Source organism: Dioscorea cayenensis, chromosome 2 (assembly GCF_009730915.1).
Source record: "Dioscorea cayenensis subsp. rotundata cultivar TDr96_F1 chromosome 2, TDr96_F1_v2_PseudoChromosome.rev07_lg8_w22 25.fasta, whole genome shotgun sequence".
In the NCBI taxonomy this organism is placed as follows: Eukaryota; Viridiplantae; Streptophyta; class Magnoliopsida; order Dioscoreales; family Dioscoreaceae; genus Dioscorea; species Dioscorea cayenensis.
The window spans coordinates 472,894-491,657 of record NC_052472.1 but is presented as its reverse complement, the minus strand read 5'-3'; the positions used below and the strand labels follow the sequence as shown (position 1 = coordinate 491,657).

General features: G+C 33.9%; 1 protein-coding gene across 1 annotated transcript; it reads left to right on the top strand.

The window, feature by feature from the left end:
- The first annotated feature begins 9,127 nt into the window (after window positions 1-9,127).
- On the top strand, window positions 9,128-18,205 carry LOC120277358 (DEAD-box ATP-dependent RNA helicase 16). The gene is made up of 15 exons (XM_039284170.1): window positions 9,128-9,402; window positions 9,537-9,692; window positions 9,791-9,880; window positions 10,027-10,155; window positions 11,273-11,373; window positions 12,205-12,319; window positions 12,511-12,642; window positions 13,644-13,709; window positions 14,563-14,736; window positions 15,412-15,507; window positions 15,876-16,016; window positions 16,712-16,794; window positions 17,109-17,146; window positions 17,257-17,480; window positions 18,016-18,205. The coding sequence occupies exons 1-15, from the start codon at window positions 9,229-9,231 to the stop codon at window positions 18,088-18,090; spliced, it is 1,794 nt and encodes a 597-aa protein (XP_039140104.1). The 5' UTR covers window positions 9,128-9,228; the 3' UTR covers window positions 18,091-18,205.
- The last annotated feature ends 559 nt before the right edge of the window (window positions 18,206-18,764 follow it).

Genomic DNA, 18,764 nt, shown 5'->3' with positions numbered 1-18,764 from the left:
TATATAATGGTACGGACATGAGAATATTTTAAACAAAAGAAATTTTTGAGAAACCCAAGGGAAAGAATGACTAAAAGTAAAAAGTTTTTATTTTGGGTTAAAAATAAATGAAAAAGGATGGACAGAATGCTTATAAACCGAGAATCGAGTAGATGAAGGATCTTTTAACTGTGGTTATAACCGGGATCTGCTGAATTTGAAAGCGACCTTTCGGTAATACTATTTCATAATTCAGGGATCATTGGTGAGTTTTTTTCAGGGACTGTTTTGTAAGAAAATATATTTGAGGGATCGAAAGTGAATTTCATGCTGAAAATGTAATTTAGAGGAAAAATCTAGGGTTTGAGAAATTGTCTCATCTTCTTCTCCATCTTGTGCTACAAGAACCCCGGTAGATAAAAATAAAAATAAAAAAATGAAGAAAACGAGGAGAAAACGGGAGATTTGAGCTGGATGAGATCGCCGGAGGAGCCACCGGAGTACGGTTTTAATGCGAAGAGCTTTTCTTGACAGATTACGAATGAGTGTATGTATGCATGTATATATGTGTATTTGATGGATTTGATGAAGATAATGATGGATTTGAGTAGAAAAACATGTTTAATTGTTATGATGATTTATCTGGCTTCAATTTGTGTCGAAAAAATCATCAGATTCGTACGAATCTAAATTTTGAACTGAAGGACGAGATTTTCTGGGCTTTTATCGCAGCACTCATCAGTAGTAACCTAGATTAGGGGCTTTGGTTTAGTTAATTGTCGATGATTATGATGATTAAGATGTTAATGATGATGGTTAGATCGAATCGGGTTGAGTTAGCCAAGTTGATTTGGTGGATCAAACCAAGTTATAATCGATTTGGTTGAGCTTGAATCGAATCGAATCGATTGAGTTGAGCTTTGATTTTTACTTTAACCAAGCTCATTTAATCGAATCGAATCGGCTCGGATGGTAATCGAATTCGTTGGGCTTTCGATTGAATCGATCCTCGCTGAGTCTGATTAAACTAGCTTTGAGTGGGTTGACTCGGAATTGTTTTGGTTGAATTGAATTAGTCAAGCTGATGGGCTTGGCTTTTGCGATGTTACTAAGTGGTTTTGGGCTGAACCAAGTTGGTTCAATATATTTTTTGTATAAGAATTGAGTTGGTTCAAGGCTGATTGGTTTAATTAAACCTGGTTCAGTGAAATTGAGTTTGGTTCAGTGAATTTGAGCTCTGGTCTCAGTGGAATTGAGGATGGTTCAGGTTGGTCCAGTAATGGTCTAGTCCAAATTGAGTTGGCTTTTAAGTGCAATCTGAGACCAATTTCGATTACTGCACAGTCGCGTTTGAACCGATTGAGTGAGTGGCCCACTAGTAGAGTTGATTATTATTTTTGTAGTTTTCTTTTCGAGTTTAAATATCGTTATTTATTTTTTTATTATATTATTCTATTAGGTGGTTTGCTCGGGCTTTGGGAGTGAGTTCCGCGCTCTAGCAAGGAACCCAAGGACACTGTGAGTTAGTAGTGGCTATTATTTTAAATAATTGATTAATTATTATTATTTTGAAAATAATTGTTTAATGGCTAGTATTTTGGAAATAAATGTTTAAGTATTTCATTTTATCATGTTTAATTATGTATAAGGTCGAAATATACTTATATTTATTTTTCCTACGATGCTGCCATGATAACCGTGATCGATACATCAGCTTTGTATAATTATATGTATTTGTGAATAGTAAAAATACAATGTATACGTGATTTAATTATTCAATTCTCAGTATTTATTTTTGATGGTATATATGCTTTGATTTGGAGTGATTTGCAGAAACCATGTGAGCATATTAAAGATGTTTTACTCGGCGATTGTTAGTAGAATCGGGTTTTCATTCCCCAGTATAGGAATGGTATCATGCGATCTTTACCGGTATTATGCATGGTTATACTTTTGCATGAGCTTTGGCTGGAAAATAATGTTTATTTCCGTGATGCGAATACTTGTCCCGAAAAGGATCCTCGGATATGATTTATATCGATGGTATTATCATCCGTGATTTACTTGACGGGTTTTGACTGGGCGACTGCCAAGGCCCGACTCATCGCAGAGCGTGGTCCCCACGGGCCGACCTTTTAGAGGTGGCGTGGTGGACCCGGTGTTGATTACTCACGAGGCCGCTCAGCGGGAGTGTAGAGTCCCTCGATCGGATATTCATCGGTAGTCGGGTCACCGACCGGGTGACCGACGGGTCAACGCATGGGGACGTGAGTTCCTCGACGGCCTCAACCCAGCTCGCCACCAGGCGAGGGGTTTTAGAGAGTTTTCTGCACTCATGTTACTGTCAGTGAGTGTTGGGTATTGCTTTATTTTGAATTTGAGATTTATGTTATATTTTTGAATCGTGATGAGACTCGCATCTCACAAAAATTTGTGTTTTCTCGAGAAAAATCAAATCTGATGTTGATTTATGTTGAATTTATGTTTCAAGAGTTCTTTAAAGATTGTATTTTGCTAAAATTCTGGTATTTTGAAAAAGTTGGAAAATTATTTGAGAAGTTGGTATTTATATACTATATATATATCGTATTTAAGTATTTGAAATTATTAAGCCACCACCCGACCAACCCGAACGTGTCAGTAGTCAGCAGGAGCGGGACCCTAGTAGATCACCGCTCGACTATAGAGCTAGTCGCGTCGAGTCCGGGATTGCAAAGTGGGTCCTTCTTCCTTTCTTTTTATTTATTGTTGTCGTGATCTCAGTAGCGGTTGTACTCGCAAATTTGAGTTATCAGATTCACTGATATTTATGTATTCAACCCATGAGTTGGTGTAAAAGTCAGTAAATCAGTGATTCAGAGGTCCGATTTTGTTTAAAAACAGTGGTAGTCGCTTCCAGCTAAAAGGGAATTTTAACCCGACGTGCCACATTTACCTCGAGAGAAGGGGCAGGGTGCGACATCTTTTGCGTATCGTGAGTCATGAGGTTGAGATATCCCTTGCTTTGGTAGAGATCACTGGGTCGTGATCCTGAGCCTAAGTTTAGAAGTCATGTCTAGACTTAAAGGTTTAGTGAGTGATTGGATGCAGTTAAGGGCCTCACTAGAAGTATTTAGAGTCTCCAATCGGGTTAAAACCCTAAGTCTGCATGTCGATCGAGGACTCGATAGTAGGTTTTGACATTTGAGACAAAAGAGCTGAGTAGAGCGATCGTGAATCGGGATCATGGGTCGAGATATTTCGATCGAATTGTTTTTATCCAAAATGAGTCTGACTTGAAGATGCCAAGAAAGTGTGTTTGGCATGTTGTTTCGTTGAATCGATATATAGTGATTTCGCAGCAGTGATTATTTTACTATTAAGCATATTTGTAGCAAGAGAAACGATCTTGGAACCAAAGAAAATGAAATTCAGTGATATCAGATTGATGACACTTAAAGAAATTTTCGAGGACTAAATTTTTAGGGGAAGGATCAGAATACCCCTGAACCTTTGGATAATTCATCGAAAAATATATTCGTGGTATTACTACAGATTCGTAATATTTTTGTACAGTAGTAATTTTGGTGAGAAACCCAAGCGGAAAAGAATAAGGACTTAAATGTAAAAGTTTTTATTTTGGGTTAAAAATAAACGAAAAAGGGATGGACATGAAAATGTTTACATAAAACCGAGGATCGAAAAAGTAAGATGAAGGGATCTTTTAAAAATGTTGTGTTATAACCCCGGGGACCGCTGGGTAATTTGAAAGCGACCTTTTGGTATACTATTTCATAATTCAGGGATCATTGGTGAGTTTTTTTCAGGGACTGTTTTGTAAGAAAAATATATTTGAGGGATTGAAAGTGAATTTCGAGCTGAAAATGTAATTTAGAGGAAAAATCTAGGGTTTGAGAAATTGTTCATCTCTTCTCCATCTTTGCTACAAGAACTCGTAGTAAGAAAAATAAAATAAAAATGAAGAAATGAGGAGAAAAATGGGAGATTTGAGGTGCGGGGATGGGAGATCACTGGAGGAGGCCTCACGGAGGATGGTTTTTAGTTGGTAAGAGCTTTTTCTTGGTGTATTTTTGATGAATGAGTGTATGTATGCATGTATATATGTGTATTTGATGGATTTGATGAAGATAATGATGGATTTGAGTAGGAAAAAAACATGTTTAATGGTTATAGATGATTGATTACGCTCAATTTGTGTTGAAAAAAATCATCAGTATTTGTGATGAATCTAAACTTGAATGAAGGATGAGATTTTTCGGTTTCTCATAGCAGATTACTCGTAGCACCGAGATTAGGGTTTGGTTTAGTTAATTAAGTTGATGATTATGATGATTAAGATGTTAATGATGATGGTTAGATTGGAATTGGTTGAGTTAGCCAAGTTGATTTGGTTGGATCAAACCAAGTTATAATTGATTTGGTTGAGTTGAATTGAATTGAATTGATTGAGTTGAGTTTTGATTTGGTTTAACCAAGTTCATTTAATTGAATTGGAATTGGGTTTTGGATGAGAATCGAATTGGTTGGGCTTTGATTGAATTGATCCTGGTCAGGGGTTTGATTAAACTCGAGTTTGAGTGTGGTTGACTTGAATGGTTTGGTTGAATTGAATTAGTTGAAGTTGATTTGGGTTTGGTTTGGATGTTGGGCTAAGGGTTTTGGGCTGAACCAAGTTGGTTCAATATATTTTGTATAAGAATTGAGTTGGTTCAAGGCTGATTGGTTTTAATTAAACCTGGTTCAGTGAAATTGAGTTTGGTTCAGTGAATTTGAGCTTGGTTCAGTGGAATTGAGGGATGGTTCGAGGTTGGTCCGAGAATGGTCAGTCCAAATCGAGGTTGGGCTAAAGTGCGATTGGAGACCAATTTGATTATGCAGTCGGGGTTTGAACCGATTGGAGTGAGTGGGCCCTGATAGAGGTTGATTATTATTTTTTGTATTTTTCTTTTGAGTTTAAATATGTTATTTATTTTTTTATTATATTATTCTATTAGGTGTTGTTCGAGTCTTGGGAGGGAGTTCCGGGTCTAGCAGGAACCCAAGGACACCAGGTGAGTTGGTAGTGGCTATTATTTTAAATAATTGATTAATTATTATTATTTTTGAAATAATTGTTTAATGGCTAGTATTTTTGGAAATAAATGTTTAAGTATTTTCATTTTTATCATGTTTAATTGCAGTATAAGGTCGAAATATACTTATATTTATTTTTCCTACGATGTGCCATGATAACCGTGATTGATACATCGATTTTGTATAATTATATGTATTTGTGAATAGTAAAAAATACATGTATATGTGATTTAATTATTCAATTCTTGTATTTATTTTTGATGGGTATATATGCTTTTGATTTGGAGTGATTTGCGAAACCATGTGAGCATATTAAAGATGTTTTATCGGCATTATTAGTAGAATTGGTTTTCATTCCTGGTATAGGAATGGTATCATGGATCTTTACTCTGGTATTATGCATGGTTATACTTTTTGGCATTGGCTTTGTGGAAAATAATGTTTATTTCCGTGATGTGAATACTTGTCCTGGAAAAGGATCCTGTGATATGATTTATATCGATGGTATTATTGCCGTATTTACTCGATGGTTTTGATGGTGACGGGCTAAGGCCCGACTATCGATGAGTGGGTCCCCACGGGCCACCTTTAGAGGTGGCGTGGTGGACCCGGTGTTGATTACTACGAGGCCGTTCGGTGGGAGTGTAGAGCCCCTGATCGGATATTCATCGGGTAGCCGGGGTCACCGACCGCGAATCGACTGGGTCAACGCTAGGACGTGAGTTCCTTGACGGCTCAACCTCAGCCGCCACTGCGAGGGTTTAGAGAGTTTTCTGACCATGTTATCTTTCGGGTGAGTGTTGGGTATTGCTTTATTTTGAATTTGAGATTTATGTTATATTTTTGAATTGTGATGAGACCAGACTCTCACAAAATTTGTGTTTTCTGAGAAAATCAAATTGATGTTGATTTATGTTGAATTTATGTTTCAAGAGTTCTTTAAAGATTGTATTTTGCTAAAATTCTGGTATTTTGAAAAAGTTGGAAAATTATTTGAGAAGTTGGTATTTATATACTATATATATACTGTATTTAAGTATTTGAAATTATTAAGCCACTACCGACCAACTGAATGTGCTGTAGTTGCAGGAGCAGGACCCTAGTAGATCACCGTTCGACTATAGAGCTAGTCAGGTTGAGTCCAGGATTGCAGTGGGTCCTTCTTCCTTTCTTTTTATTTATTGTTGTTGTGATCTTGTAGCGGTTGTACCCGCAAATTTGAGTTATTGTATTCATGATATTTATGTATTTGAACCTGTAGTTGGTGTAAAGTTGTAAATTGTGATTTGTAGGTCTGATTTTGTTTAAAACAGGGTGTCAGTTTCCAGTTAAAAGGGAATTTTAACTGATGGGTGCCACATTTACCTCAGTAGAAGGGGTGGGTGTGACAGATTTGATCTAAACCGTTCACTCGATTTGTGCACAGTAGCTGAACAAATCTGAAACGTCCAACTCTATTTCTACTAGATTTACAATAAAATATTTATAAACAAAACTAAAACTAATCAACCCAACTTACCCATAACACTGTAGCACTCTAATTGACACTGTGCTGAACTGCGGACGTTCCTACAAATGTCCGCAGTTGATGTTTTCTCATATATATAGAGGAAAAAAATCATCTATATAAGTCCCTAGATTTCAAATCTAGGGATGTTTTAAATCTAAACCGTTGGATTATCATCCAACAACGGTCGTTTGTTTATATAAACATGGTATAATTTTAATTGTTTATGATTATTGTACAATAATGTAGAATGCAGTTTTTTATTGTTCATGATAATAATAGCCGTCGGATTATCATCCGATGACTACTGTGGGCATTCCTAAATTTCAATTCTATGAACGTCTCTAGATGATAGGTCCTCATATATATAAATATATAAATTCACATCTACGTCTTTTCTCCTTATTAGATTTTAAGTTTATGAAAGTATTAAACATTGTAAATAAAAATCTAATGAAAAATTTAATGATTATTGTTCATTTGTGCATATAAATGTGATAGTATCTAACAGTATTCTTAATTCATGATCTAATGGCTGCCATAAATATCACTACATTTAAAAAAGCTATAAAGATGTTGCAGAAAAATATATATATATATATATATATATAATATTTATAAAAACTTTATGTAAATTTTTTTATATATATATATATATATATTACTTTTCCTTCTTCAAAAATAGAAAAGTTAAAGGTGAATTTTTATTTTTGCACATTTTATGATTTCATTTTTAACGTTAAAGCATTTAAGCAAGTAAAAATATTTTACAAAATTATTATAGAAGTATAATTTTTAAAAGGATATATAAGTAATTTTAATTGAGCATATGGCCAATTAATTTTCTAGGAGCTTAATAAAAGAGTAGATTTCTACGGTAAATGTTTTTTTTACATAAATAAAAATTTTAATTCGAAATCACTTAACCCAAAACTTTATTGCTGCAATTGTCTTGTTAGTGATATATATATATATATATATCATTCAATATTTTTGAGTTTTTTTTTTTTATTTTTTTATATTTAAAAATTTTGATTTGGTATATATATTTTTTTGTCCAATCTTGCAATTTGCATGGTTTGGAAAACATAAAAACATAGAAACAAATGATTGATTCCAAAATGGAAAAATAATTAATGCTCTTAAATTTGAGTGCAAGGTATACATCACAACAATCTTCAAACTCTAACTTTTAATAAGTAAAATTAAAACTTTAAAGATTAAGAATGATTTTTGTGGGCAAATGTTTGGTGAGGGAGATGATGGATTTAGACCAAACTATTTTGTTTACATTTTTATCTTCAAAACTCAAAGCCCACCAAGTTAGGTATCATCCCTTTCAATGTTTTTTTAATCACATTTCACAACCCCTATACAACTTTAAATAATCCTTTCTACTTTAACTTTAACTTCATATATATCTAAATAAACATTCTTTTTTCATACATGTATTTTTTTTGCTAAAGCTTATATATATATATCAACATGGTCGACCAACTGATAAAAACTTGAGTCATTTAAGTAAATAGTTTTGAGTTTGAATTTTTTGTATATGTAAAAACACATGTTCAAAGAAATTTGTTTTATATGACTTTTCAGTACCTTATCCTTACTTGATTTAGAACTTATGGCATGTAAAAAGCCTGTAGGTCATATATATATATATATATATAAATTTATATGCGAACCATTTCTCTATGGAAGTTCATACATAAAAAATCTATGGATGTCCATTATCAGCCGTTGAATCTCGATCCAACGGCTAACATTGATGAACAATAGTTACTACAATAATATATACTGTAATTACTTTTGGGACAGTATAATTAACAGTAATATTGTTTATCAATGTCAGTTATTGGATCGTGATCTAACAACTGATAATTGGACGTGTATAAATTTCTTATCTATAGATATTCATAGATAGAAGATGTAAATTTTATATATATATATAAAATGTCGACTATGGATGGATTGTTGAATGCTGATCCAAAATCTACACAAATCCCAAATAAACTTGGGATATAAAAGTACCTAATAAAATATGCCTAGTTGAACTTAATTGATTGGATATAAAAGTTGATTGCTAATTAATTATTAAATTTAAGAATAATTAAGTGGGAGGCATGACTCCTATGATTAAGGTTTAGTCAATCATGGTCAAGTATTTTAATGAAGGCTAATATTATCATATTGAAAGTTAATGGATTCCTAAAAAAAATTATTAAAAAAAACAATGTTAGGAATCTATTTTTTAAGTTCTCTTTAAGTTAATTTTATAGATGTCTTCATAGCATGATTTTGCCTAAAATATAAAAATAAAAAATAAAAGATAATCAAAGAATGCAAATCAATATTCCTTATATTTAATAATTCAATTATTAATTAAAAAAAATTCAAGACATAATATAAAATAGATTCTCATGTGTATTTTTTAAAAAATAATCTTTAGAGATAAATAATAAACTACATTTCCGGGATGTTTTTGCATATTTCCCAGTTATTAATGGGCCATTCTTCGGGCTTTGAGAAGCCCATTGGGCTCTTATTGGAAACCCCTTCTTCTCTAATTCAATCACATTCCCAGAACCCTAACAAAACCCTAGAACCGCTCTTGCTCTCTCTCGCGCTCGCTCTCTCTATACTCGGATCTTCGAAGAATCGAAGGTATGGGCGGCTTGCCCCAGGGGAAGAGGCCGGAGGGGAAGAAGGATGGCGAGGAAGACGAGGAGGAAGTGGGCTTTGAAGAGCTGGGCATTGACGCCCGTCTAATTCGAGCTCTTAAGAAGAAATCTATCAACAAACCCTCTCCAATCCAACGTGAAGGAATCCCTTTGATCCTGGTTAGTATTTCATCATTTCTGATGTAGTTTATTCATGGATTTTTATGAAAAATTTGATATTTTTAGCTCCCTCTTGTGTTGTTTTGGGAATTGAATTTGGCTTCTTGCGTTGTTTTTTTTATTTGGATGCATAGGAAGGTAAGGATGTGGTTGCGAGGGCGAAGACGGGATCAGGGAAGACGTATGCATACCTCCTTCCCATGCTACAGAAGCTTTTCTCTGAGATTGGCTTGAAGAAGAGTGCTCCAAGCGCCTTTATTCTTGTTCCAACGAGAGAGTTGTGCCAACAGGTAGTTTGGACTTTGGTTGCGGTGATTTTTTTGTATGATCTTTTGGTGGAGAATTTGGATTGGCTTTCCTATATTGATGGATTTGTCGACTTTATTAGGTCTATTCTGTTGCGTTGTCTCTTCTTGAGTTCTGTAGAGTTCAACTCAAAGTCGTGCAGGTGACAACTGACATGCCAATGCCTGACTTGGTGGGTGCTGCCAGCATTTGTAGACGTTTCTTGTGTTTGTTCTTCAGCATTGCTTCTGTTGAAAGATTTGAGTTTATTGACTTTGATTTATTTTCTGTGTGTTAAATTTCCTTCCCTTTTAATGAAAATTATCGCTCTTTATGCAGAGTGCTGCATTGGCAGGGCCACCTGATTTGCTGGTCTCGACTCCAGCATGCATCTCTACATGCATATCAAAAGGTGTTCTTGCAAAAGCAGCTATTCAGGATTCACTTTCAATGTTGGTTCTTGATGAGGTGTGTGATTGAACATTGATCTGATGTTACTTTCTCCTTTTGGGCTGAAGTTTTCATTATTACATAGCAACGTGGAATTTGGAAAAAACAATTTCTTCTCTCGCAATACATCCATCAGTTATATCACAATTTTATCATGTAAATCATATAGAACATCTGGAATATAAAAATCTCTTGTAGGTTATAATTTCCTACCGAATTGCGTGTCCAGAATTTTCAAATCACATTAATGATCTGGAAATATTTTATCCGTAACATAAAGTAACTTGCCAGGGTTATGGACCTGTGCACCATCAATGTTAGTGATCATCTATGTTTTTTTTTCCTGATGGAGTTGCTCATGAATGTACTTCAAAGGAAATAACTGTTGAAAAAATTGGAATTTTAGAACATATGTGGCAAGTTATTCCTTTTTTACTGGGCAACCTCATCTATCATCATCCTTGCCTTGCATCATGCATCTTACAAAATTTTACACTTTCTAGACATAGATATGTGGATATCAAGAGATACATTGAAAATAAATATTATACAATATGAGCTACATAAATGTTCATTCTAAGGTCTTGAAATTTAATTAATTGCTTCTGAATAGTTTTCTAAGTGCTTGCAGATCATATTGCATGCAATGTATCAGTGTATTGTTCCTGTTGCAGAGAAGAGCATGGGTTCAATTTTGATTAACTTAATTCTTTTGAAAATCTTTTTTTTTGTGAGGACTTATGCAACTTGATGTAGCCAGCAACAAGCACTTCGCATCAGATTTTTGTCTGGGAAGTCGCTGTTGTAGAATAGTGGTGGTTTATATTTCTTGAGATTTTTAAATAGGGAAGGCCGGACGTATTAGTTAAATATTTATGAGCAGATGCGCACTTGCACTTAGTAGCGAGGGAATTGTAAATATAAAATGACTTGAAAATCAAAATTCTAATTGTGCTATTATCACTTCACCATTAATCTAGGCCTCTTAATTATCACTTTGGAGTTTGGATAAGACAATTTAGAATGTCTTTGTGTGGCCTTTTGGTAGGTAAAATACTTGAGCCTTTTGAGCAATATTATGTGTATTCATCTAATGATGTCATTATAAGACTATCTTATTTACATTTATTGGCAGGCAGATCTTCTGTTAGATTATGGTTACAAGGAGGATTTAGAAGGCCTTAAAAATCACATCTCGAGAAGATGCCAGTGCCTCCTAATGTCTGCGACTTTAAGGTTTGCTGATTTGGCTGGTTTTTTTCTTTTCGGTTTTGTTTTAAACTTTCTTCTCTAAGTTTTCATGCAATATGGTGCGTTCTAGTTATTAGTGATGTTCATAACAAAGTCAGATTATCTGCGTAAACATTCCACACCAATTTGGCAGGGCTAATAATGTAATGGATGTATCTTCTTGTGGTCTTGTTTGTGTTTGTCAATTAGTCTCCTGTAGCCCTCTTCTTTTAGACTGAATAGTGGCAATATCAAGTGAGAGTGGTGTTTAACTAAAAGTTATTACTTGATTCTTACATGACTTTTCTAAGGTTCTTTTGAGCAGTCACGCTTTTCTGTGAGTCACACTTTTTTGTGACTTGGGTACTTTGAAGAGCAAGTTACTGTCCTTCAGATTGTGATGCAAGCATTATATATCCACCCCTTGATATTGACAGGGTACTGATGTGGTTTTTAATTTGTTTTCTGAATTGCAGTGTATCTTTGCATCTATCTTGTTATGATATTTTTCCCCTTAAATAATGTTGCTTGTCAATTTGTAATACACAAGAATTGTGAACTTGATGAAAGCAATTTCAACCCAGACTAGGGAGTTAGTATGGTAAGGGAAAAGCATTTTGATTAACATTTGGACATGAAACTATGGCCCCAGGGTTGGAGTGGTATAAGTATTTGGGTGGAAAATTGTATATTTATGAATGTGTCCTATATACATAAATTTATACCTATGTAAATTGAGGATACAGTTCCTAACCTTTATTACCTTCTTTCTATGGTGTATGAAAATTTATTCTTAATTATTTCCTTCTTACATGTGTATTGGATCTTCTAACACAGTCCTGATGTTGAGATATTGAAGAAGCTTGTTCTACATAATCCTGTAACTTTGACTCTATCAGAGGCAGATGGCTCAAATGACCAACTTATTCCAAAATCTGTCCAGCAGTTCTTGGTAAGATTCAGATTGTTTCTGAATTGTGTGAAATGTTAGTGAGGAAACTGTCTCTATGAATATCTTAACACTGAAATGTGCCAAAATTTTGACGCCCATAGTTTTTTTTTGGTTCTGCATTCATATTTTTTTTTGTGCCTCACTTGCTGTTTACTATTTGACTATTAACCTTATTTGTGTCATAAATCCAGATTTCATGCAGTTCTAGAGACAAATTGCTTTATGCACTTGCTCTTTTACGATTGGAGGTTGTCCAGAAAAAAGTTCTAATATTTGTCAACACTATTGACATGGGTTATAGAATGAAATTATTCTTAGAACAGGTATGTTCATTTTTAACCCTTAATTTTACTGCATATTGTGATTTTTTTTTTCTTCAATTACTTTTCCTTGTTTCTTTGTGTTTGAAATTATTTGACACAATCATCTTGAGGGATCTTCATCATATGATCATTTACCTGGCCTAGTGTTTTGTTTTTTTTTTTTTGAAGAATTACATTATCTAGATCAGAATTCCAAGAGTAAACATAGAAAAAATAAAGTAAATTCGGTGATTTCTTTTAAAACTATGCAAGAGTGCAAGACCTTGATTTTCTGTGCAGGAATTGCTCTGTGGACTGCTACTAGTTCTCTTCCGTTTGATTCTTCCCTTTTGTAGACGTATAAAGGAAGATAATTCCATTTGTATTTAGAATCTTTGTAAATTTAGGTTTTGAAAGTGAATGTGAAATTGTGAGCTCCTAACAAAGTATTTTAGGAAATGCAAAATACACAAGCCAATTTCTGTGATGTTATTCTTTTCATATTAATTCACATGACTTCAGTATTAATGATCACTTTCCAATCTTGCTTAGTTATCAGTATTTAAAAATGGCCAAACATGATAATTTGACTAGTCTTTAATAATTTGATGGAGCTATTGGACAGAATGCCGTGAAGAGTGTATTTTTGATTCGTGAGGGTCACATAAGAGATTTCACATAGTTCATATGTAATACGGCTGTTGCAGAAAATATTATTTAGAATGATTTTTTCTTTAAATATATAAGAGGTTGCCCAATGTTTTAATTTGGTTAGGTTTGTGCTATCAAGTTTGGAAGTGAATTTCATGCTATAAGTGTGCTTGCCATAATTTTTTTTATTGTGTAACTTTTTTGTTTGACATGTTATTTAAGAAATAAGTTTATTTGTTGCTATAATATGGTACATAAAAATGCAGAAAAGAACACACAAAAATTTGGATTATCCACCTCATTTCTGGTTATTTTATTCTTTTATCTATTGCAATTTTCCTGATTTTTAATGAGTGTTATGCTTTTGACAGTTTGGGATAAAATCTGCCATTTTGAATGCCGAATTGCCACACAACTCACGTGATCATATTCTCCATGTATGTTGCTTTCTGACTTAATGCCTTTCCTTTCTTTCTTTCTTTCTTTTTTTATTGGGTGTGGTCTGGCTAAATTTTGCTGTCTGATATACTAATTTGGAAGGGTTAAAACAATCTCCTTTTGTTCTACTAAGATGCACAAAATTTATATGAAGCCATGCATGTGTCCTTTGAATATGATCTTTTATCTGATGTGTATGCACTAAAAGTGTACTTCATTCTTGTGAGATTGGATCAATTGGACATTGTAATAGCATTATGCTAAATGCAGCTTCAGTTTAGTACTGGTGCAGTTAGGAATTGGTGCAATAGCCTGTTGTTTTGTTACTCAACATTTTTGGGGCAAATTGAATCAAGGTGTTGAGAAAAAAAATTGTTACATATCTGTTATACAGTTTGTAGGTATGTAACAGACTAATTATTTTTCTTCTGTGCTTCTTTCACGTGTCGCAAATCATATGCAATCAAGGTGTAAAAGTGGCTTATGTCTGACTTGGGTAAGAAGCAACCCATGATAACCACAGGTGCATTTGGGTTAGGTGGTAACCAATCATCTCAGAACCAAACACCACCTTAGTGTTATCAGTCTAGCAGTCCCCCTCTTGCCTGCCCATGGTTTTTTTCTGGTTTTGTTACAAATGTGAACAATATGTTAAGATGGATATGTCACTGTTTGTGGAATAGTAGTAAGTGTCTAACACACAAGCACTTACACTTGATTGATGCAGATACGGCCACTATTCAAGGATGCCTAGTGATTTTTCTTCACTGTTGATATGATTTGGTTGTATGATATTCATGGATTATTCATGAATAATTTTATTTAAAATTTTGTCTAACTATTGGTTTTCAGGAATTCAATATAGGTCTATTTGATTATTTAATAGCAACAGATGACAGTCATCTAAAAGGGGAGCAAGCAAACAGGGAAAAACTGAAGTCAAGAAGTTCAAAAAAGAAATTCAGGCAAAGATTAGACTCAGAGTTTGGGGTTGTGAGAGGAATTGACTTCAAGAATGTATTTACGGTATGCATGATGATGAATGGTTTTTCTTCACGAACTCATTTTCTACTTTTTCTAGGATATTATCATATAATCGTAAAATTCCAATTCAAGAGCTAGTCTTCAATTCCATGTTAAAATCAGATATTATTTACCTTGAATCTTGAATTTCGTTTGATCATTGAATGTTTGTGGTAAGGAATATCCTTTAAATTGCTCTGTTTGTGATCTTGCTTCTAAATCTTATCTGCTCTTGATAACCTTGTGTGGAAGTACGGAATTTATGTAATCAGTATCACCCATTAGAAACTGTTGAAGAAGGTGACTATTGGCTTTACGAGAATTCGCACTGATATTGCATGTTGATTGTTAAAGAATTTCTACTGCTTAGGTTTTTAACTTTTATAAATTATACTTCCAATCATTTATAAAGTGCTGAAGGAGAAAAACCTCTTGGCCGTATGAGCCAGTTAACCAACATAATGTTTATTTTCGTGTTTGATTTAGTATTGTTCCTTTTTATTTAATCAAGCCCATGCATGTGTTCTTCATTGATTTTATTCTCAAATCACTTCAATTTGTAAGGATTGAAGCTTGAGACTTGTGATCTTGATGGTTTTGTTCAACCAATGATGTATTTTAGAATCAAATGTATCTTTGTTTCATTGGATCTTAGATTTGTATTAATTTGTTTGCCAGGTATTGAATTTTGACATGCCACAAAGCCCTGCAGGATATATTCATAGAATTGGACGTACTGGAAGAGCACGTACTACTGGGGCATCTATTTCTCTTGTGAGTATGAATGGTACACGTTGCGGCTATTGTTATTCTGATCATTACATTTTCCCAGACATAGTTTTGGTTTTGCATACTTAGATTTTCTATGATGGCCTGTTTTTCGTTCATCAGCATGGCCTCTTTTCTTACCTGTATTCTAGGTAAGCGGGTTGTTGAATCTGGCGTAATTGAAATTCTAGCAAAAACAAATCTCTCATAATTTACTGGTCCCACTGCTTGGAATTAGTCCTGCTCTTTTGAAGGGATAATGCACCCAAAGGTGCTAGAATTCTTGGCATCTATTCATTAGTCATACTTTTTTTTGATAGGATAATGCACCTAAAGATGCTATAATTCTTACATCAATGTGTACTTATGAACAGGTATCCCCTGAGGAGACTGAAGTTCTTGAAGAAATTAAACAGTTGTTGGGAGAAGATGATAATCAAGATTCTGAATCTTGCATTGCACTTTTCCCCTTGTTAACCAAAAATGCTGTGGAAGCTTTACGGTACCGAGCTGAGGTAAGATTGATCACTGCTCAAATCTCACCGTGGACTTTCATGAATGCATTTTGAAAGGCTAGTGATGGTGCTGCTCATTACCAAGTAGATGTATGTACACAATAAAGTGGTCGCTGCCATTTTTGTCCTACCTTATATGGATAGGTGGATTTTGTTCAAACAGTAGTAGTTGCTCCTCCCATCGTTGGACTAATAATTATCTTAATTGTCCTATCAAAGAAGTCTTTTGTGCTTACCATAGTCATCTAGTTCGTCATTGCTTAAGCATCTTATAAACATTAGATTTGTCTCGTCTTTGGTGTCACATATCTTTCCTCAAGATGGCAAGCAGTTGCATTAAAATATATAAGCTTTGGTCTTGGTTTTTGCATTCTCTTGTAAACTTGTTTTTTGCTTGAGGTTTTGAGTTTGCAAGTGGCATGCTATAATCCATGTGTATATAATGATGCATCTTGTAGATAGAGTGCAATAGCTTGTTGCATCTCTAAGTAGAGTCTTTGAATGGTTCGTTGAAGCATAGAGTAGTTAACACTCTCTTTAGAGGAACTAACTCAACTCTTGTTTCATTATGGTTAACCATCACATTCTTAGCATTAATGATTTGCAATAGTTGTTAACAAGAGCAAATGATTGAGTTGCTATTTCTTTTTAACTAGGCTATATTTGGAGAAATAGCTGAGTTTTGTTTTTTGCAGGATGTCGCTAAAGGTGTTACAAAAGTTGCCATCAGAGAATCACGAGCTCGAGATCTTAGAGATGAGCTTACAAACTCAGAGAAGTATGTCTTAACTATTGAAATCCATAATTTTGTCTTTTTCATGAATATTATAGTCATAGGATTCTGTCACTGAAGCCTTGTCTGAAAGATTTCCTTGTGACCTTATAATCATGTGGACAATCATTTCAGCGTTTTGCTGACAATATGATGGTATAATTCACTTGAACTTATAATCATATGGACAATCATTATATGTATGGATTTGTTGCCTTTGTTAAGTAATGGAGAATGGTATTGGAAAGTTAAGATCTTGAGTTCTAACTAGCAAGAAATCATTCTTTGCATGTGTAACTTATCAGTTATTATAATTGTAGGTTGAAGGCTCATTTCGAAGATAATCCAAAGGACTTAGGTAAAGAATGACATACAGCCATGACCACGATGCTGTATATTATATATATAATTGCTACAATTGAAACTTAACATTATCTTTCCTTTGTTCCTTTGTTTTTGCATCGACAGATTTGCTGAAGCATGATAAATTCTTGAGTAAGAAACCTCCTCCTGCTCACTTAAGTGAGGTACCTGTATATCTCCGAGACGCTGCAACAGAAGAAGCTAGCAAAAATATCAAGCTTTCCAGAGCTGCAATGGGAATCGACAATTTAAATAAACAGCGAGGATTCCGGAGAGGCTTTAGTAGATTTGGTAAAAACAGGGATCCCCTCAAATCCTTTTCTGCTGAGGTAAATTTGCTAGGTCTTCATGCATGGAATTTCCTTCTTCAGTAGCTTTATTACAAACAATTAAAGTTACTAAAATACATTTACTTTGATTGGTGGATTACGATTGAAACGATCTTCAAGTTACTAAGATACATGAACTCCTCATTCATGGATTCCGATTGAAATGAACTCCATCTTTTTCTTAATTTTACTATGACCGATCTTTTGAAAGCTAAATTCAAAATCTATCTTTTTAATGGAGGATAAATTTTGAAATTCAAAATGGATAGTAGGTTAGCAATCTAGGTTTTGCGTTGCAAGTCTCATTATAGAAGCTGTCACTGGGTTAATTGCCGCAACTATACCAAAAGGCTGTAACATTGTAATTACTTTTCCAATTCAGTTGATTCTTGTTTTATTTGAAAGCTAAGTTCAAAATTTACTTTTTTAATGGAGGATAAATTTTAAAGAATACCCCTGAAATTTATGGGTGTAGCCCGGTGTTTTCATTGTCTTTTTAAAGTTGAATAGCTCGGTTTTATGATCTCACTTGCAGGGCAGGAAGTTCAGGAAAAGGAAAGACAAAGACGACGACGCCGGCAGCAAAAAGAGAAGGAAGAAGAGCAAATGAGAAGTTTGACATTGCATTCCACATGTTTGCATATCTTTTATTTATTGTTCTCACAAGCAAAACCAATTTTGTTGTGTTGATCATGTTTCTTCAATGTATTATTTTTGTCCTTTTATTGATAAATTGTATGAATATACATATAATTTTCCATTATTTACCAACAAGTTTCTCTAGATGAAATAACTTGCACATTTCCTGTGATGATTTCTTAATGCATTTTGTTACAGCCTGTAAATAAATTTGTAGATTCCTGATGAGTTTAAGGTTTTTTTTTTAAAAGAAATATTTTGTATATACTTCTAAAATTAAATATATAACAGAATTTAGAGGCGGCATAAAAGTATAAATACTAATTTAAGATAAATAAATAAATTTATTGCTAATGGTTTTTTGGTCTATTGATATTTGGTCTATTGATATTGAGTCGCATGCAGGTGAGGTTAAGAGATTAACTTCCGAGTCCCTACCTGTGCACGTCTCTGAGTCGTTAACAATCATTAAAAAAAAAAAGTGACTTGTTAACAATCGTTTAAAAAAAAAAAATTAGTAGACCTAATTTGGTTATTAAATTCTACTAATTTGTTCATGTGACCATTTTGGCCTCCTTTTTCCAACATGAGCTCACTCAAATGAACTACAAATTGGCCTATATTAATTGCAACATTGGATGATAT